At 36.3% G+C, this 22471-nt stretch overlaps 1 protein-coding gene across 1 annotated transcript in view; it reads right to left on the minus strand.

The window, feature by feature from the left end:
• Positions 1-519: 519 nt before the first annotated feature.
• Positions 520-22471, minus strand: part of ETFDH (electron transfer flavoprotein dehydrogenase) — a 32508-nt gene continuing 10556 nt past the window's right edge. Inside the window, exons 4-13 of the mRNA XM_019441140.2 lie at positions 21947-22028; positions 21189-21307; positions 18313-18390; positions 14537-14683; positions 12815-12955; positions 9262-9405; positions 5436-5604; positions 2931-3113; positions 2315-2536; positions 520-853 (exon numbers count right to left, since the gene is read on the minus strand). Coding sequence (XP_019296685.1) covers positions 690-853; positions 2315-2536; positions 2931-3113; positions 5436-5604; positions 9262-9405; positions 12815-12955; positions 14537-14683; positions 18313-18390; positions 21189-21307; positions 21947-22028 — 1449 coding nt within the window. The 3' untranslated portion in view covers positions 520-689. The remainder of the gene's footprint in view (positions 854-2314; positions 2537-2930; positions 3114-5435; positions 5605-9261; positions 9406-12814; positions 12956-14536; positions 14684-18312; positions 18391-21188; positions 21308-21946; positions 22029-22471) is intronic.

Below are 22471 nucleotides of genomic sequence, written 5' to 3' on the forward strand. Positions count from 1 at the left end.
TCCAGCCTGTTTCTAATCTAAAGACACATCTGTTGGATAAACAGATTAAAGCTTAAGTTTGTATACTGTTTCCCTTGATTCTTTGATGTATTTCTTTGTGGTTGGTTTTTGCTGGCATTTTTATACTTACATATAATACAGATATACATGTTCAGGGGTTGGCAGACTTTATCCAGAGGGCCAGAGAGTAAATATTTTAGGCTTTGTGGACCATTATCATCTGTCACAACTACTCAGTTCTACAGTTGTAGCCACAGACAGTATGTAAACCACTGGGCATGGCTGTGTTCCAGTAAAACTATTCATAAGAAAAGTGGTGGGCTGGATGCTCACCTCTGGTCTAGAATAATAATACGTTTATACCTGAAGTCTTGAATTTGACAAGTGCAATATACATTAAAGGCCAATAGTGTATTTGCTATTGGTACCGAATCTCTGAAGAATTAAAGAGGTAAGCAGATGCTACCTCATTGATAAGGTTTTATGTAAGAGGCGTATTCATAATTTTTTATGGGACAATTTTAGGTATAGGTATAAAATTTTTATTTCATTGATAATTTTATGAACATTCTGATCAGTAATATGTGGTAAGATAGTTTGACAACCTGTTGACTTCTAAATGTTTAGTTAGCTTGCCATACATTTTAAAGAAACTCTCACAAGTGCCTGCAAATGAAATCAGTTGCAGTTTACATTCCATTGTAAGCAGGTCCTCCACCGCCTTCAGGTACCACCCAGTTAATATTCTGACTTGGATCTTTAATATCACATGTTTTACAATGCACACAATTCTGAGCATTTATCTGTAACCGAAATCCATCACCTTGTTCCAAAGGTACAAATTCATAAACTCCTGTAAGGAAAAATAAATAATACTATGAAGTGCATATTTTGACTTTTAAAATTCAAACGTAGAAATTGAACCCCTGCAAACAGTAGCTACAGAAACCTTAAAGGTTTGTTTTCTGAATGTTTACCCATAGAGAATATTGTGAAGATCTTGGTGTGTGCCATTGCTGTTAGTATAAATTACAGATGAAAGGGGCGCCTGGGTGGCTCAGTCGGTTAAGCGTCCGACTTCGGCTCAGGTCATGATCTCACAGCCTGTGAGTTGGAGCCCCGCGTCGGGCTCTGTGCTGACAGCTCAGAGCCTGGAGCCCATTTTGGATTCTGTGTCTCCCTCTCTCTGCCCCTCCCCTGTTCATGCTGTCTCTCCCTGTCTCAAAAATAAATACAACGTTAAAAAAAATTTTTTTTAAATAAATAAAATAAAATAAAATGTCTTGGGGAGGGGCGCCTGGGTGGCTCAGTCGGTTAAGCGGCCGACTTCGGCTCAGGTCATGATCTCGCGGTCCGGGAGTTCGAGCCCCGTGTCGGGCTCTGTGCTGACAGCTCAGAGCCTGGAGCCTGTTTCGGATTCTGTGTCTCCCTCTCTCTGACCCTCCCCCATTCATGCTCTGTCTCTGTATGTCTCAAAAATAAATGTTAAAAAAAAAAATTAAAAACAACTAGTTGTTAATATTTAAAAAAAAATAAATTATAGATAAAAGTAGAAGGTACAGCAGTATTGGCTGAGTTAGTCTTACTAACAAGGGAACAACATTTAGCAGTTTTTGAGCTCCAATGTGTGCTACAACTGAAAAGACAAATTACATCCAGTCCTTCCCCCTTGAAGAGTTTAAAACCAGTGTGATGACAGAAATTATTTAAAAGTAAAGTCAAAAGACAGTTGGGGTGCCTGCCCTCAGAGAGCTTATATTCAAATTCTAGTCCCTCCAGAATGTACTAATTTTCATATATCTACATACTATTCTACCATATCATTTGAGACCCAATTCCTATTACAATTCTCATTGAAAGTTCACACTAAAGGATACAGTATTCATGATGAATTTAATGTCTGGGACTGTTTCTTTGAGCTGAATGTGGCTATACCCTAGTATTTTAGTATATATACTCTCTGTGTATGTGTGTGTAGGAGCAGCCATGACAGAAATGATTTTAAGTCCTGTGAACATGGAAAGAGGTATTTTTTGGTGTTCCATAATCCTTATCTTGGTCTGAGGATAGAAAGGGAAAAGTTTTTTTGACAACTGTCATCTGAATTAGGCTTACCAAAAAATCCCTATTATTTCAGCACTGATAGAATAAGAACCATAAAAATGAGCTTTCTAAAGGAAGCTGTATGTAGGGGGTCATTTACAATTTCCATGCAATGAAAATGGTAGACTTCCAATGGTAATGGAAGTCTATTACCAACATGGTTAAAACAAATATTTGTGTTTTAGGAATGGATGGAAATCACATTACTGACCTGCAGGGCAAAATCGCTGTTCTGGTCCATCATATATTGACAGATTTCTGTTTACAGGAATACTGTCATCCTTTAAGGTTAAATGTGCTGGCTGGTCATGTTCATGATTAGTACCACTTAGGGCCACAGATGACAAAAGGTCAAAGCTGATCTGTCCATCAGGTTTTGGATACTCAATAGGTGTGCAGTCCTTGGCTGGCTTGAGCTGATCAGAGTCAGAACCTTAAACCATTTTGAGAAAGATGTTTAATAAAAATAAAACACTAATATAAAAGTACTTTATCAAACATTTTTATGAAAACTTGAAAATACCCTACCAAAGAAATAAAACTTTAACCCTCTTATGGTAACAATACACTATTAAAAACACTGAGTTCATTATTTCTCTACTAAGACAAGTTCAAAACGTTAAATTTACTTTCTCTACTACTTAATGGATTACATTCATGAGGTTAAAAAAAATTTTTTTAAAGGTAAGCTCTACCCCCATCATGGGGCTAGAACTCATGACCCCAAGATCAAGAGTCACATGCTCTACCAAATGAGCCAACTAGGTGCCCCCCATTCATAAGCAGCTAATGATTTTAATACTCATACTCAAGTATGTTGGAATTACCTTTATGTTTTAGAGTCCATGGCTCCATTCCTCTAAATATCCAGTAAAAGATTCCAGTGTAAATCATCCCTCCATATACACCCAGTATTCCATGGCAGGATGGTCTTATATTTCTAACAGAATATAGCTCTTTCCACACCCATGATTTCTTCAAATTGTCCTCATACTCAGTTACATGGAGTCCTTTTATTAAAAACATGAAGTGTTAAGTGTCAAATCACCTCAAGGAGTATAAAATACTTTATCATGAAGGTATTTTGCTGCTGAAATACTTGATGAGTGAATCTTAAGTAAATTTAAACAGGTGGTCACGTGAGACCACATTTGAAGAATCTTTCCTGTGTAAATGTTGGCATCTTCTAAAAAAGATAACCATTTGATATATGTTGTTAACAGCCAGTAAGACATTTGATTTCTTAAACTAGTAGCACAGAAAATCCATTTCAAAACTGAACGAACCTGAAATGGTTACTTACAAAGTTCATGCTACTATAAAAGTGAGGCATTTTATAACTGATTAAATGAAACACTGTCACCTGTTACAAGTTGAACTGTGTCCCCCCCCCCCCCCAAAAAAAAAAGATTATTTTGAAGTCCTAACCCCCAGGATCTCAGGATGGGTCAGAATAAGGTCACTGCAGATGTAATTAGTTGAGGTCATATTGGAATAGAGTGGGTCCTTCATCCATCGACTGGTGTCCTTATGCACATGGAAGAGAGGTGAAGATGGAGTCAGAGATCAGAGTTATTCTGCCACAAGCCAAGGAATGTCTGGAACGATCAGAAAGCTGGGAGGGGTGAGAAGACTAGAGGCAGCAGAGTAAGGTCCCATCAATGCCTAGAGAACTCAGAATAAATTCCTGTTGTTTTAAGCAGCCCGGTTTGTGGTACTTTATTGTGGCAGCCCTAGGAAATTGTAACAATACCTAAAACTTGCTGCATGCATTTAACTGGTTCTTCTTAACTGTCACAAACTCCATAGTGACTATACACTTCCCAGTCACCATGTTGCCTCTTCTGGCTCCATTCCCTTCCCTCAGGCTGTCATCCTCAATCTAGTCTTTGGTGATCTACTTGCTTCAGTATCATCTATGTGCTGGTACTGTGTGTCAAGAAGGTGAATGTATGGCTGGTGGTCCCAATAAGGAAAGATAACTTGGCAAGAAAATTAGGAAAAAAGTTCCACTGCTCACCAATTACACTCCTTACCTATTCTGTTCTCCTTGAAGTAGCTTCTTGCCTTTTCTATGTTCTATCTATCTCTTTCCTCTTCCACATCCTAGGCCTCCACTTCTACAAAGATACTTGAAGGCATAATCAGGTTTCATACTTCTACTTGGAGGAGCACTTGTTATTTGGAATTCTAAGGAATAAGGTTTTTTTTTATCAAATATCCGTTGAGTTGCTACTATATGCAAGTATTTGGGATTCATAATGAACAAAGTCCCTGCTCTGCTGAAGCATTCTCTGCAAGAGGCAGGAGATAAAGTTGATAATAAGTATCTTCCCAAAAGGGGGGAGAATACTATATAAAAAACACGGCGTGTGTGTGTGTGTGTGTGTGTGTGTGTGTGTGTGTGGAGGGGCGGTGTTGGGAGTGCTCTGTGTGTGTTGCAAATTAACTGGTATGGTGAATGTAAGGCCACCATGAATGCGAGTTTGACATTTGAGCAAAGGTGAAGGCAGAGAGGGAGTTAGCCATGAGTAAAGACCATGAGATGGGAACATGCTTGGCATGTTTCAGGAATAGTAAAGAAGCCAGTGTGGCTGGAATGGAGAGTAAAAAGAGATGAAATCAGAAGAGTAAGAAAGCTGAGGCTTTTGAGAAAAATTGAGAACTATTAAAGGGTCTTCATAGATTAAGGGTTTACAGAGGTTTCAGTGTTCACTCTTCCTCTCCACCACCGCAGAAGGCAAAGCCTGCAAAGGAAAAGGTGCTCCCGGGTTCTGCAGTGTGCAAAGCTGTTCTGTTTTCAGATTGAAGACACTTCAGTATTTGTGAGGTATCTTAGTGTGTATATTACATACATGAAACGGAATGCAGTACTGTCGAACTTGAAATCATTTCTTCTTTCAAATTAAGAAAAAAATTTTTTAAGTTTATTTGACCAATCTCTGCACTCACAACCCTGAGATCAAGAACAGCATGCTGTACCAACTGAGCCAGTGAGGCACCCCAAACTTGAAATCATTTCTAAGTAGGTGAGATATCATTGGTACTATTCTACTTTTGATCTGAATAAAACACAACATTGCTGGAAAAATCTAATTACTGAGGTTAGTTTTCTTCACACAGCACACATTTGAGTACTTTGTGTAAAGGGACAGATACAATATATATCTTTTAAATATCGGTTGAAATATGCATAAAAAAGAACTCAAGATTTTTAATTGTATTTATTTTCATTCTTTATCTGTATACTAAGTGTATGTCTAAAAAGATTCTTTTTAATATCTCAATGAAGACCTTGACAATTTTCTATGCTTTAAATAGGAATTTCTTACCTATTGTCTTTGATTGGAGATTTTCACCAGTTAGTTGATTAAAAATAGATTCTGCTGCCAAAATTCCACTTTTCATTGCTGTGTGGGAACCTTTGATCTTGGGAACATTCATGAAACCAGGGCTACAACCAATTAGTAAACCACCAGGAAAGGTGAGCTTTGGTATAGACTGAAGGAAAGAAACATTCAAAGTGCATTTTTAGTTCAAATTAAACAAGCAGAACAATATTACAAATTATATTCTCTTAAAGTCTTCTAAAGCTATAGGGAAAAATTTGAAGGAAAAAATCAGAATAAGGGCAGTTTCCAACCCCCCCCCCCCCTTTTTAAGAATGAGGGTTAGACTATTACTACTTTTCTAGGGCTTCTTCCTCTTCTGCCCCCTGACTAACCTACATGAGACAGATTTACAACCAGAAATTAACATACATTTTTATTTTTACATATCCACATCTAAAAATACTCTGTAAACTTAAACAACTATTATAGAAATTGTAATCTGCTTTTACATACATTCTTGGTAACATGATTTACAAAGGATGTTAACTCTATATCCCTGTTTTATTTTACTTTGATATCTAGAGATGGAAACTTAGGTTCTGATCATGGTATCGTGACAATTAGCTACTACTTTAAAGATATATTTTAATTAAGTTAATAAGTTGAATTTCCAAAATAAATTTTATTTATTTATTTATTTATTTATTTATTTATTTATTTATTTATAAAGTTTATTTTTTTGAGAGAGTGAGAGCACAAGTTGGGGAGAGGGGCAGAGACAGAGGGACAGAGAATCTCAAGCAGGATCTGCACTGTCAGCACGGACAGGGCTCAGTCTCACAGACCGTGAGATCATGACCTGAGTTGAAATCAAGTCGGACACTTAACCAACTGAACCACCCAGGCGCTCCCCCCCACCAAATTTTAAGACAGTTGTCTGGGCCTTAGTATATACTTTTCATGAAAAACAATGTAATAAAAGGTAGTGCTGTTATTTGGGCTACCCAGTAAAAGCTTATATATACCCTACAATGTAGTGACTAAATTAGATTGCATGAGAAAATGTATTCTAACTATAGTTTGAAAATGAAAGAAGAGAGGACCAGTGCAGAGTTTCCTCCTTCTGTATTTTTTCTTCTTTAAGGGCTTCCTAAAGTAAGCCACAAGTCTGTGTTGAGAAAGTGGTGGGTGGTAAGAGTTTGGCTGATGGTGCCAAAAGGGACACAGAGGGAGAAGGATAAACAGGGAAACCAGTGCCATCAGCTGCAAGATCCGTGGCCACAGCTACTATCAATTACAGAATTCTCACTATGAGGGAGAGGTGGTGAGAAGAGAAGCTGGAGGGCAGAGGGAATGCTGGTATCAGACAGATCAGGGTTCAGATCCTTTCACAGTACATGCAGGGAATGAATTTATGATTATAGTTCTCAGACCGAATTCAGTATCAGAACCACCTAGATAAAAGAGCCTGAAATCAGGATCACAAAATAGACAAGAGGGGGAAAGGATATTACTAGCTGAAAAGAGATAACAGTAATTTGGATAATGACACTTTTCTTAAATAGGACTTTGGCCTTGCCAACACTAAGTTTGATTGAAGAACCAGAAGACTGTGTGAAGTTTATAAAAGGGCATGGATTGTTAGTGCCAGTTCTTCCAAAATGGTGCTTAAGTGCGAAGAATAAAAATCTTATGGTCCAAGCAAAATGATTTTTATTTTTTTAATTTTTAAAAAATGTTTAGTTTTGAGAGAGAAAGAGCACAAATGGGGGAGGAGCAGAGAGAGAGAGAGCGAGAGCGAGAGCGAGAGAGAGAGAGAGAGAGAGAGAGAGAGAATCCGAAGCAGGCTCCAGGCTCTGAACTGTCAGTGTAGAGCCTGACGTAGGGCCTGAACCCACGAACTGTGAGATCATGACCTGAGCTGAAGTCAGAAGCTTAACTGACAGAGCCACCCAGGTGCCCCAAGCAAAATGGATTTTTAAATCCTGTGAGGATCCTACACTGTATGGGCAGTGTTACTGGCAGCTAGGTATCTGGTCAAGGAACTATGGACAGGAGAAGTTGCACTGGGAAAGGCTGTATTCTGGGACATGAAACCACAAGGTTGGAAACTCTCCAGAAAAGGTAAGTTTTAGTACAGACTAAAAAAAAAAAAGAGAAATAAAGTCATGTACACAGAAACTACCTCATTTATAAAGAGAACAAACTAGTGATTGCCAGAGGGGAGGCAAGTGAGGGGAGGGCAAAATATGTGAAGTGGATTAAAAGGTACAAACTTCCAGTTATAAAATAAGTATGATTAAAAAAAAAGGGGTGGGGAAATCTTATCATATTTGTTAGCTCAAAATAAACAAAATTGAATTTTCCAAATTATTGCTTCTTAAGGTTCTTTAAAATTTTACTGGAAAAGTTTCTGAATCTTTAATTAAATCAGAAAATTTAAGTAAAATGTATGTGTGTGTGCGTGGTCAACTCTTCTCGCCAATCTAAAAAAAATCATCTGAGAGGCTGAAATACACAAGGCCATATGTTTTTAAATACAAATCTGATGATGTCCTATTAAATATACTGGAAATTTCATACTATAAAAATGAGTAGAATTAAATTGACAGGTATTATGGACAATATGCAAAAGAGCTGAATGGGCTTGAACATAGTAATACAACTTAATAAATATTTGTTGCAAATGAATTACTACTCTAGAAACAAAATTATTCATGAAAATAATTCCATTGCAACAGGGACACTGTTATTTTAAGATTCTAATGATTATATTTATAATTTAGCTCTGATTTTACTGGACTTTATGAATTATTGTTATAGTAACAAAATATTTAGAACTTCATTTTAAAGGTTAAGTTACTCATCACCCATTTTCTTTTTTTTTAAATTTTTTATATTTATTTATTTTTGAGAGAGAGAGACAGAGTGTGAGCAGGGAAGGAGCAGAGAGAGAGGGAGACACAGAATCTGAAGCAGGCTCCAGGTTCTGAGCTGTCAGACAGAGCCCGACACAGGGATCAAACTCCCGAACCATGAGATCATGACCTGAGCCCAGTTGGATGCTCAACCAACTGAGCCACCCAGGCGCCCCTCCCCCCATTTTCTATTATCTGTTACTTTTACAACAGAATTAAAAACAAAAAAAAATGTCCAATCTCTAAGATAGTTCTAGATTCCTAGAATATTAGAGACAGAAGGGATCATCTTCATTTTACACATGATCCCATAAAGCCAGAGAAGATATGTAACTTGCTTCAAATCCCTTGGTATAGATTTTAGAGCTAATTTTTAAGATCATCTTACATGTTTAATATTTTTACAATAGTACTAACAGCTTTTATTATTGCTTATTTCATTGTTTATATATAATTAATACATTAACTGCATTTGGTAAGGTTTATTTTGAACATATACTAAAATAGAACAATTCAGGGTAAAAGCTTGACAGAGGCCACCGAAAAGGCATGACTGTTATTAGGTAGTTGGGATTAATTAACTACCTTTGTGGAAAACTAAATCTGTCTTTGTTTCCTTGCTGCTAAGGAGTAATGGAAACTATCTTGGATCATACGGTTTTAATTTTCGGGTTAAAAACCAAGCAACCAACAAGAAGCCTATAAATTTATCTCAAGAAATCAATATATTCTTAAAACTAAACTCACAGTGTAATTTAATTTAAACTATGGTGTGACACAGTTTTATAAACACTAGATGCTCTGCTTAAAAGTTTCTTTCTATAATTTTCTATTCTTTATCTAAATTTGTTACATTATATTTTCAATGTTTACTTTATAATACAGAAATAAATAAAAAATTTTGTTACCTGAAAGCCACCTTCATTCAGAGCTCTGGCCCCATATGCAATTCTTTTTCCACCTTCCAATGTCGGCTGAATGCTGGGATGGTGTTTCCACCTCTGGAACTCTCTAAATGGGCTCAGATATGGATTCTGGTAGTCTAGACCAACCTTAAAATTTTTATATTTAAATTTAGTAAATTTATATAGACATTTTTATTTCAAATTATATCAAACTAAAATGTGAGCAATATTTATGAGAAAGCGTTAAGTTTCTTAAGAGTGCTCAATAATACTTGGAGAACTATAGGCAGTAACTCAAACCTAACTGAATAAAATCTGTTTGGAAAAGAAAGGGCAAACAAAAGGATACCATGTGTTTGTATTTGGCCAAACTTTAAAAATGTAGACCATATTAATAAATCTTTGTGCTCTGTAAATAAAAGTTCAAATTAGAAAAGTATTTGTAGGTAAGTGGCTAACATTAGGTTTCTACGAAAGGAGCTGTAATTATTTTTCATGTATCAATATCCACTCTGGTAATAAACTAATAAACTATATGTGGTGCTACTAAGGCACAAATGAAGAAACAGAATGTAATCATACTTAGAAAAAAAGAAGACAAGAAATATTAGAGGCTACATTTTACAAGGCATTATCAAAACGCTAAAATTAATACCCAAAACTTTTTTGCTCTCAAAAAATTAAGTCACTGGAATAACTATACAAAAATGATATACTGAACACTTGGCTATCTGTCAAAAAACACCAATAATGCAAAAATTTAATGTATCACATACAAGTCTAATTATGACATTAAATTATAAAGTTGCGACCAACTGCAAGGCGCAGTAACTTTATTTTTTCCATTCCTTGCAAGGTTCAAGATGTAATTTACCGCAGACATAAGTGGTCAAAAAGGGAGAAAATGCTTACATTTAAAAGTTATAGATTTTTTTGAGGGGAAGATGGCGGCGTAAGAGGACGCTGGGTTCACCGCGTCCTGCTGATCACTTAGATTCCACCTACACCTGCCTAAATAACCCAGAAAATCGCCAGAAGACTAGCAGAACGGATTCTCTGGAGCCAAGCATAGACGAGAGGTCCACGGAAGAGGATGACATAATATTATACATGGAAAATCCAACAGACTCCACCAGAAGTCTGCTAGAACTGATACATGAATTTAGCAAAGTTGCAGGATACAAAATCAAAGTACAGAAATCAGTTGCATTCTTATACACTAATAATGAAGCAACAGAAAGACAAATAAAGAAACTGATCCCATTCACAATTGCACCAAGAAGCATAAAATACCTAGGGATAAATCTAACCAAAGATGTAAAAGATCTATATGCTGAAAACTATAGAAAGCTTATGAAGGAAATTGAAGAAGATATAAAGAAATGGAAAAACATTCCGTGCTCATGGATTGGAAGAATAAATATTGTTAAAATGTCAATACTACCCAAAGCTATCTACACATTCAATGCAATCCCAATCAAAATTGCACCAGCATTCTTCTCGAAGCTAGAACAAGCAATCCTAAAATTTGTATGGAACCACAAAAGACCCCGAATAGCCAAAGTAATTTTGAAGAAGACCAAAGCAGGAGGCATCACAATCCCAGACTTTAGCCTCTACTACAAAGCTGTAATCATCAAGACAGCATGGTATTGGCACAAAAACAGACACATAGACCAGTGGAATAGAATAGAAACCCCAGAACTAGACGCACAAACGTATGGCCAACTAATCTTTGACAAAGCAGGAAAGAACATCCAATGGAAAAAAGACAGTCTCTTTAACAAATGGTGCTGGGAGAACTGGACAGCAACATGCAGAAGATTGAAACTAGACCATTCACACTTTTCTCACACCATTCACAAAAATAAACTCAAAATGGATAAAGGATCTGAATGTGAGACAGGAAACCATCAAAACCCTAGAGGAGAAAGCAGGAAAAGACCTCTCTGACCTCAGTCGTAGCAATTTCTTACTTGACACATCCCCAAAGGCGAGGGAATTAAAAGCAAAAATGAACTACTGGGACCTTATGAAGATAAAAAGCTTCTGCACAGCAAAGGAAACAACCAACAAAACTACAAGGCAACCAACGGAACGGGAAAAGATACTTGCAAATGACATATCGGACAAAGGGCTAGTATCCAAAATCTATAAAGAGCTCACCAAACTCCACACCTGAAAAAAAAACCAGTGAAGAAATGGGCAGAAAACATGAATAGACACTTCTCTAAAGAAGACATCCGGATGGCCAACAGGCACATGAAAAGATGCTCAACGTCGCTCCTCATCAGGGAAATACAAATCAAAACCACACTCAGATATCACCTCACGCCAGTCAGAGTGGCCAAAATGAACAAATCAGGAGACTATAGATGCTGGAGAGGATGTGGAGAAACGGGAACCCTCTTGCACGGTTGGTGGGAATGCAAACTGGTGCAGCCACTCTGGAAAACAGTGTGGAGGTTCCTCAGAAAATTAAAAATAGACCTACCCTATGACCCAGCAGTAGCACTGCTAGGAATTGACCCAAGGGATACAGGAGTGCTGATGCATAGGGGCACTTGTACCCCAATGTTTATAGCAGCACTCTCAACAATAGCCAAATTATGGAAAGACCTGAAATGTCCATCAACTGATGAATGGATAAAGAAATTGTGGTTTATATACACAATGGAATACTATGTGGCCATGAGAAAGAATGAAATATGGCCCTTTGTAGCAACATGGATGGAACTGGAGAGTGTGATGCTAAGTGAAATAAGCCATACAGAGAAAGACAGATACCATATGTTTTCACTCTTATGTGGATCCTGAGAAACTTAACAGAAACCCATGGGGGAGGGGAAGGAAAAAAAAAAAACAAAAGAGGTTAGAGTGGGGGAGAGCCAAAGCATAAGAGACTCTTAAAAACTGAGAACAAACTGAGGGTTGATGGGGGGTGGGAGGGAGGGGAGAGTGGGTGATGGATATTGAGGAGAGCACCTTTTGGAATGAGCACTGGGTGTTGTATGGAAACCAATTTGACAATAAATTTCATATATTGAAAAAATAAAATAAATAAATAAAAGTTATAGATTCAAACCCAGTGCTGCTTTCATTTTTAGTGACAGCATGCCTAAGTGGAAAATGGGCTTTGAAGTCACACAGACTCAGGTGTGAATCCTGCCTCTTGTCATTTCATGGGTGTATTTGAGAGAGTTGTTTAACTTGTTTGGACTTCAGTGTCCTGTCAGTAAAATAAGGATACACCTACTTCTTAGGATTATTATGAAACTTAGAATTCTCAGTGAAGCATCTAGCATTTGTGTTGGGCATTTAGTAGCTATGATTCCTAAAGTATATGTAAAGTATATTTATAGTGTTTAAAAAGCTATAGACTATAATGCCAGTAATAGCCACAAGCACTTTACAGACTGACAAAGTTAGAAAGGGACCTTTAAATGAAAAGCATTTTTTTTTTTTTAAGTAAAAAGCATTTTACATGCTGCACATTTCATAACACTGATGATCCAATGACTCTAACAGAATTTTCCATATTGGCCATGTAACTTACCACAAAACCAAGAGCTACCAGGGGTTCACCTTCATTTAAATGGTAGAGGAAAGAGCCTCCATAAGTATGTCTGTCCAAGGGCCAACCAACAGTGTGATCTACTCTTCCAGGTTTCCACTTCTTTTCATCAATAATCCATAACTTAAAAAAAAAAAGCCCTAGAGTATTAAATATTTTCTATCACCACAATATATACAACTTGCCAAGTTTTATGTCTTAGTTATGAAAGTTTCAAGTCAAAGACTGTAATACACAAAAAAAGTAATACACTGAGAAACACAAAAAAAGTACTTTGCATATCAAAGAAAATTATATCAAACTGCAGCATGATAAACCGGACTAAAGGAAACTGGTCAGAAAAGTTATGAAGTCTATAGGAAATACCCTGAAGAGATGAGGAAAACTTCTGGGGTGCTGGTAATGTTCTGTATCTTGATCTGGCTGGTGGTTACATGGGTGTGTTCACCTTACAAGAATTACTTGAGCTGTACACTTAAGACCTGTTGCTTTACATATGTTATTCTTCAATAATATAGTTTATGCTTTCCTGCACTACCCCCCCAAATGAAAAAAAATTGCTCATCTATTTTCAGAATGGTTCGTTTTAATTTTAAACAATTTCCATCTGAAATATTATTTAAAAATCAGATAACGTTATGTGCTATCTGCAACCTACCAAAACAATTAAGCCTTTACTCACAATAAATCTAGTTATATATGGAATTTGAAACTTTCTGAGCTTTACCCTAAAAAAAATTAAACAAAAGGGTTATAATTAATCTTTTACACTCTAATAAGCACAAGGTTTGGGAAAACAGAGATCGGATAAACTGAGAATATATACAATACTTAACCTAATTAAATTTTAGGTTTCAAATCAATATACTATGGCTGAGTATATATTTCATAAACTAAATTATCTTCACAGTGCAATTTTGAAGAAACAATTCTTGTAAGATGCGGTCACCCTACAAACAGCATAGGGTATCAGGTCAAATCTTATTTGGGCAGATGGCATTATAATGAAAAAAATTAATATTACAAGTATTTTTGGGGTGCCTGGGTGGGTCAGTTGGTTGAGCATCTGACTCTTGATTTTGGCTCACGTCATGATCTCACAGTTTATGAGCCCGAGCCCCACGCTGGGCTCTGCACTGACAGTGTGGAGCCTGCTTTGGGGATTCTTTCTCTCTCTGCCCCTCCCCCGTTCGCTCCCTCTCTCTCCCCAAATAAATAAACTTAAAAAAATATTTAAGTTCAAGACTTTGATTTCAAACAACATTTTTTAAAAAAAGTTTATTTAGTTATTTATTTTGAGAGAGAGAATACAAGCAGGGAAGGGGCAGAGAGAGAGAATCCCAAGCAGGCTCTAGGCTGTCAGTGGAGAGCCCGATGCAGGGCTCGATTCCATGAACTGTGAGATCATGACCTGAGCTGAAACAGTCAGATCCTTAACCGAATGAGCCACCCAGGCACCCTTCAAGCAACATTTGATAAAACAATTACATGTAGATACAATTTAGATAATAATGGAATTTGATTAGCAGTACTTTCTAGCCCCTTAAAAAATATCTGAAATCTTTTTAGTCATAATGAACATCTCAAGTCAAGGAAAAATATAACAACTATAAAATTATATCAATGTTATAAACTACATAACAACACAAACAAGTTTAAATTCCATGTTTCAAAATGAAAATTACAAAAAACAAATCAGGATACCTCCTTGAGTCCAATTCCATAGGTTTGGGGATCACAATTGGCTCTCAAATCAAACTTCTTATATAGTTGCTTGGCTAGATGTCCATGGCAACCCTCTGCAAAAATTGTAACTTTGGCATGTAGTTCTAGTCCTCGCTCAAATGTTGTCTAAAAAACAAAAATGTTAAATTGCAACATTTGACAATTTAAAAAATATTCATATTCTAGTCAGTTTTTTTTTAATATGAAATTTATTGTCAAATTGGTTTCCATACAACACCCAGTGCTCATCCCAACAGGTGCCCTCCTCAATACCCATCACCTCCCTTCCCCTCCCTCCCACCCCCATGAAACCTCAGTTTGTTCTCAGTTTTTAAGAGTCTCTTATGTTTTGGCTTCCTCCCTCTCTAACCTTTTTTTTTTTTTTTTTTTTCTCCTTCCCCTCCCCCATGGTCTTCTGTTAAGTTTCTTAGGATCCACATAAGAGTGAAAACATATGGTATCTGTCTTTCTCTGTATGACTTAGTTCACTCAGCGTAACACTCTCCAGTTCCATCCACGTTGCTACAAAGGGCCATATTTCATTCTTTCTCATTGCCAAGTAGTATTCCATTATGTATATAAACCACAATTTCTTCATCCATTCATCAGTTGTCTGGTCAGTTTTGAATTGAACCATGATTCAGGTATGGAAGAAACAGTACAAATACATAACCCTAGAAATAAAACTAGGTAGTGCTGTAAGTGGAATCTAATTTAAAATGTTATAATATATCCTGTGTCTCTGTTGTATTTTTCTTTATAACTTCCAAAGTACCTGAATGAATGCATAAGAATTAAAAAGGAAATACAGCATCTCCTGCTAAAAAAATTCTCTCCAAGTGAAAATAAAGTGAAAAGCCATTTCCCCCTGCTCAATTTTCCAGTCTCATCATCTGAAGCAAAAAACAGTTAATAGTTTTCTTGTGAATCATCCCAGAAAATTTCCATGAATAAAAAATTATACAGAGCCTATTTATATCCTTCTAACACAATCATACCAAATATACTCTTTAGCTACTTGTTTTTCACTTTAATTATACTTGTCCTCTATTGTTCAATGTATATTATAAAACTGAAATTTTTTTCCAAGTAGAAAAAAAGCTATGATTAAAGTCTTTACTTCTTTTTTGCTGTATATATTTTGCACTTAACACCTACCATAATGTAGATACTCAATAAAGTTACTTAATAAAGGAATACAGAATAATCAGGAAAGTCTCTTATGAAGCATATCTTTTCTGATATTTCTCTATTCATTTTGCTTGCATGTATGTGTGTGCAGACATTCATACAGATAGTAGTTTTACACTGACAAACTGTTTTATAACTGCTTTCACGTTAGTGATTTGTCTAAGGCAATATAAACCAAATAAGGCATTCATTTTTTAAAAATATTTATTTATTTATTTATTTTGATGGAGAGAGAGAGCAAGCAGGGGGAGGGGCATAGAAAGGGAGAGAAAGAATCCCAAGCAGGCTCCGTGCTGTCAGCACAAAGCATGATGTGGGGTTCGATCCCACAAACTGTGAGATATGGCCTAGGCTGAAATCAAGAGTCTTGATAAAGTTAACTGACTGAGCCACCCAGGCGTCCTCCTATAGCATTCAGTTTTAATGCTTGAATAGAGTCCCCTAATTTTTCAAACAATTCTCAATAGTGGGACAATCACACCGTTCCAGTGTGTTTCACTATTATAAAGCATTTCTTACATGAATATACTTGGTGCTAAATATTTTCGGTCTGAATGGTAAGAATTATCTCATTAATTTAACAATAAACTAATTTCTTTGGTTACTAGAAATTCTGAACATCTCTCACATGCTTACTGGTAACTTTTTTTTCTTGAGCAATACTTACTAGTGTCATAATAATGCATCATGTATATTACACTTGCATACACATCCTATAAGTACTCTCACTCAGTACCTTTTTATTTTGTTCTTGTCTGCTTCCTTTTATTATACCTCATCCATAAACCATATTAACAATTTAGTATGTACAGTTTTACCCAAATACATAAACATACATATATTCTGAGATACATATACACTTAAAATTTTTCGATTCTTGATTTATTCTACAAAAAATAAGATCATATAATACAAACTGTTCTGTATCTTTTCTCAATACTACTTCATGAAAATCTTTTCAAGTCACTGTATAGTTCAAATTTTTCTTTTCAAAGGCTGTATAGTAGTAGTCCATGTGGAAATACCATAGCTTATTCACCTATTCTGCTAATGCATAATAACCATTAACTCTGTTTCCAGTTTATTTGTGATCAAAAACAATGTTTATAAAACATACACCCTCGTATATATATATTCTTACAATACTGGTGCTGTGAGTGCAGAGCCCGCTTCCAATCCTATGTCTCTCTCTCTGCCCCTCCCTTGCACTCTCAAAAATAAGCATTAAAAACAAACCAAAAACAAAAAGAAAAAACTTCTTGGGCCCTACTATAGGACACACTGAGTCCCAGACCTCATATAATTCTGATGAATCTGGTCAAACCCTTAGAAGAACAATGAAGTAGGTAAGACTCCAAAGCTTTGCCATTTGCTTATTTCTAGGCAGGAAGCAGTAAGAAACAGGAACATCTGCAGGGAGACTCAATACAAGATTCCCAATTCTGTTCAAGAATGTCAGAAGGAAGGATAAATTCCAAATTAACAAATATTTATTGAGGACCTGATATTACCTGGTACTATACGGTAGGTACTGGAGTAACCCTCCATGATCTCTGCCCTCATGGAGCTTATGATCTAGTTGAGAAATTAAGACAATAAACACATAAATATGAATTGACAAATTAATTTATTGAGATGTTAATTTGTGTTTTGTCCTATTGTTACAGGAAAGCAATGTGTTTTTTTTTCCTTGTCCTTTCCAGGGAATCTTATGGATCCATCCCCTTAGAGCTTTTCTTTGCAAATTAAAAAATAAAAGTTGTAAAAACCTGAAAACCAACCAGGATTATATCTGAATGAAAGGAAAGCAATCAGTTTAATATTTACCAAAAGATATTAAAATCATGTCAAAGACTCGATCAATATGACTGATAGTAATACAAATGACTCTTGTCCATAGAAATGAAAATTGTGGAAGTGGCAATGCAGTTTACTGATGACCTACACATGGGTATGTTTTTTGAATTCTCCTTGAACTGCTCACTGAGTCTGTCATTTATTAATGAGTAAAATAAAATCTGTCACATGTTTGTTTTATATTTGTACGAGTCATGTTTTTCTCTTTAAAAAAGTATTCTTAAACACATTATATTGACTTGTCTAAGCCTTAGCTTGACTAAGTCACAGCTAAGTCATAGTTCAAAAATGCTTCTGTATTTTTTTTTTTTGCTTCTGTATTTTTTAACAAGAGAAAAATTCCACATTAGTCATATTCTTTTTTTTTTTTTTTTTAACGTTTATTTATTTTTGAGACAGAGAGACAGAGCATGAACAGGGGAGGGGCAGAGAGAGAGGGAGACACAGAATCGGAAGCAGGCTCCAGGCTCTGAGCCATCAGCCCAGAGCCCGACGCGGGGCTCGAACTCACGGACCGTGAGATCGTGACCTGAGCTGAAGTCGGACACTTAACCGACTGAGCCACCCAGGCACCCCCACATTAATCATATTCTAACACACACTATTAGCATACACTCTGTAGCAAAACTAAATTATTGCATTTAAGTTGATTCTCTTCTTTGTTTTGTTTGTCAGTTTGTTAAGCTCATAACTGTTAAGATGTTTACCTTTGGGGCACCATCCTTTTGTATCCCTACATCGTTAGTGGCAATCCCCTTTACACTACTATCTTCATGAAAAAGGACCTAAAATGAAAACATATTTTGTTATCACCTAGGATTCACAACCACCTTGAAAAGAAACAATAAACAGTCTTAGATTTTTAAGAAAGTGAGCATGTTCTCTAGACTACAGAAATATAGGCTTTAAAACATTTAGGCAAAAAAAAAAAGACACATGTTTTAAAGATACTCCCTTCTAGCATATAAAAGAACACAGCTCTAACAGTTGGAAATGAAAGAAATGCCACAACTTTTTGAAGAAGAAAAGTGGTAAGCTACTACAGAGGTCACTAAAGAAACCAGTAACAATAAACAAAAAGCTCTCTGAAGAGATCAGATATCAAAAACACGTATACAGAACCTGAAATCAGGGCCTGTAACAAATGAAGACCATCAGTGTGGGTGGGAAGACAATAGTGTCAGGAAAGCCTCTGTTCCAAATGAGCTAAGACCCCCCTCCCCCCACCAAAAAAAAAAACAAAAAACAAAACACCAAAGAAAATGAAACCACAAAACAAAACAGAAAGAGGCTCAAGACAGCCCAAAGGTGATCAAAGTTTATTTCTGGAGCAAGAAGGATTGGCAAAAACTGGTCAAAAGGGTAATTCTGAGAATGAGAAATAGCAATCAATCCTCTGTAACCCTTACTTGGCTTCCGATTCCCCTATGGAGAAAAATGCTCTTGAGAAAGGAAGTACAAAACGTACACTAGAATCACACAGAAAGCACAGGTGTGAAAAGATGAAACAAGGATTAGCAGCAATGGATATGAAAAGAAAAACATATAAATATTTTATTTCTTACCCTAAAAATGAATCAACTGTAGAATGTGGCTTTGAACTAGAACTGAAGTCTGACTCAGAGTACAAAGAAACCCAACAAACAGATCATTAATCTATTGATGATGATCTTTAATGGAGTGAGGAAAAGAAGAAAAGTGTAAGAGACTATGTGTATATGTGTGTGTCTGTTCACAAAAAGTAAAAATCATAGATTCTACAAAGTGTGACTTTTACACTGATCCCAGTCAAGAATATTTTAATAAGGAAAATGCAAAACCCCACATTTGGGTCTAAAAACCCAAATGCATATATATGAGCTGGGAAAACAAAAATTAGTATAGCACCAAGTATAATACAGGGACTTACATGTTTTATTTGACTTACATATTGTAAGGGTAAAAATAAATTTAAAAAATTTTTGAGGGGCACTTGGGTGGCTCAGCCAGTTAAGTGTCTGACTTTGGCTCAGGTCATGATCTCACAGCTTCGCTCGTGAATTCAAGCCCTGCATCAGGCTCTCTGCTGTCAGCACAGAGCTGGCTTTGGATCCTCTGTCCCCTTCTCTCTCTGCCCCTCCCCAGCTCGTTTTCTCTCTCTGAATAAAAAAACTTAAAAAATTTTTTTTTTCAATTTTCCCTGAGGCCGAAAACAAAAGAACTCCCCTCCCCCTCCTGCCGATTCTTCCAATTCTTTCCTTTAGAAAACTTAGCTGTAAACCCTTTCTATGTCTCTCTGAGATATAGGAATGTTTTTAAAAGTCTTATTTAAGACTCCTGTCAGATCTGCATCTCAGAAATGTGTTTCTCCAAATATGGAGACATATTTGAAATGTGAACACCATGGAGAATGGTGTCCTATTTCCCTGTCTCTGTGGGAGTCTGGGCTAGGTGCTTGGTTCTAAGTTATAACTTCCTGCTTGTCAAAAAGATACAAGAAATTTTATTTTTCCTCTGGATAAAGACACTTAAACTATATGTAATGGATTGTATCTGTGTGGCTATGTGAGAGAATGATATTTCTTTCTGTTTTGGCAATCTCCCTAGCAGACTGCCTGTGACATGCATTGCAGTCTTGGTTTAATGCTCATTAAATAATAAAACTTTTTTTTATAACTTATACAGATTTTTCTGGGTTTGTAGGAGATTTTGTTTTATCTATCTATCTATCTATTTTTATTTATTTTGAGAGATAGAGAGCGTGAGTAGGGAAGGAGCAGAGAGAGGGGGAGAGAGAGAATCCCAGGCAGGCTCTGTACTGTGATCGCAGAGCCTGACGTGGGGCTCGAACTCACGAACTTTGAGATCATGACTGGAGCAGAAATCAAGAGTCAGAGGCTTAACCAACTGAGCTACACAGGAGCCCCAGTAAGGGATTTCATTTTTAATCATTTCCCCAATAACACTCAGTGCAAATCAATAGTATGGTATGTTTGCCAAAAGAGTTATTTTGATAGAAACAGAACAGATTCCAGAATGAAGAAGGCAACAGCTCTTCTCTTGAAGCAGTTTTTTCATTTGGGGTGCCGCTTTATAAAGAGGATAAAAAGGGAAGAATCTCAGGGCACTGAGGAATACTGAAGGAACTCAAACTATGTAACATTATGGTTGAAAAAACTGAGAATATTTAACCTACGAAAGAAAAAACACCAGAGTGAAAGTGAGGAAGAAGAGAGGAGGGCATAATTATAATTGTAAAACTGTCCTTGGAAGAGGGCACAGATTTGTTCTACATGGTGTGAAACAGAAGATATATTTCTATTCAATATAAGAGAGTATTATCAACAATCCAAACATCAGATAGAGATTATTTCACTCCTGATGGTGTTCAATTGTAAATTAGACAATCACTTGATGAAGGTACAAAATAAGGAATTCAAGTACTCTTTGGATTAGATCTTTTCACGATTCCTTCTAATCTTACAATTCTGAAATTCCATGGCTTTTCTAAAATATCTATTTCTTTACATTTGTACTATCCTTGGTTTATATTCAAAAGAAGAGATTCTTATAAATATTAAAACCAAAATAAAGCTGTACAAACCTCAGCAGCAGCATAACCAGGGTATACTTCAACACCAAGGGCTTCTGCTTGTTCTCCCATCCAGCTTACTAAATGTCCCAAGCGGACAATGTAATTGCCATGATTATTCATTGGAAGACCTACAAATATATGCTTATCAGTCTGACATTTTATCAATAAAATATCTAAATAAAATACATAAATACTTAACTTAAAAATTCTAATCAATATAGGGGTGCCTGGGTGGCTCAGTTAGTTGAGTGGCCGACTTCGGCTCAGGTCATGATCTCATGGTTCGTGAGTTTGAGCCCCATATTGGGCTTGCTTCTGTCAGCACAGAGCCTGCTTCGGGTCCTCTGTCCCCCTCTCTCTCTGCCCCTTCCCCACTTGTGCTCTCTCTTCCAAAAAATAAATAAAACATTTAAAAAATTCTAATCAATGTATAATTTCTGTGTAAATATACACATTATCTAATGGTCATAATTTCATTTATTTTCTACAATTTTGGCAAAAATTCTAATCACTAAATTAAAAACATTACAACACTAAATTAAAATTCTGAGTGGCTTACAAGGCTATCTCAATTGTTCTAGTATAAAGACGAAGAACCAGGTTCTATTCTTGTTTTACTACAAGTTAGCTATATAACTTTGGGTAAGTCCTTCAAATCTCTGGGCCTCAGTTTTCTCATCTGTAAGAGGAAGGGATTTCACCAGATGAAATGTAGTTCCTTCCACGTATGGAATTCTAAGATACTACAAATATTTGTCATACCTTACCTGGAAGAATTGGCACTGGAATTCTGTATTTCTCCGTTAAAATTCCAAATCTGTCTTCTGTTACGGGAGTGTTAAGTGGAGCCTGAAAACAAAAGAAGGAAAAAGAAGGAAATTTTTAGTTCATATTTGTAATGATAAATAGAAATAATAAAAAAAAAAACTGTCAAAGGGAAAGTGAACTACTTTCCTCACTTTTCTTTCATCATTTCCTTTAGAAAACTTGGAACTATAAATCCTCTTTGTCTCTTTGAGATGTTTAGGAATCTTTTTAGAACCTAAATAAGCCAGTTTTACATCCCAGAAATGTCTTTGTTGGGGGGGGCTTGGAGACATCTTGGACATGGCTTCCTGTCTCCCTCTCTCTGTGGGAGGTTAGCCTAGGTGCTTGCTCCAAGTTGTAACTTCCTGCTTGATGAAAACAGAAGAGAAATTTTATTTTTCCTTTGGATACAGACAATTAACATGTATGTAATGGATTGTATTTGCTCAGTTGGGCTTAGAAAATCTTTTTCTAATTGATACTAT

This window comes from Panthera pardus, unplaced genomic scaffold, assembly GCF_024362965.1.
Source record: "Panthera pardus isolate Hobbes unplaced genomic scaffold, ASM2436296v1 HiC_scaffold_13, whole genome shotgun sequence".
Classification (NCBI taxonomy): domain Eukaryota; kingdom Metazoa; phylum Chordata; class Mammalia; order Carnivora; family Felidae; genus Panthera; species Panthera pardus.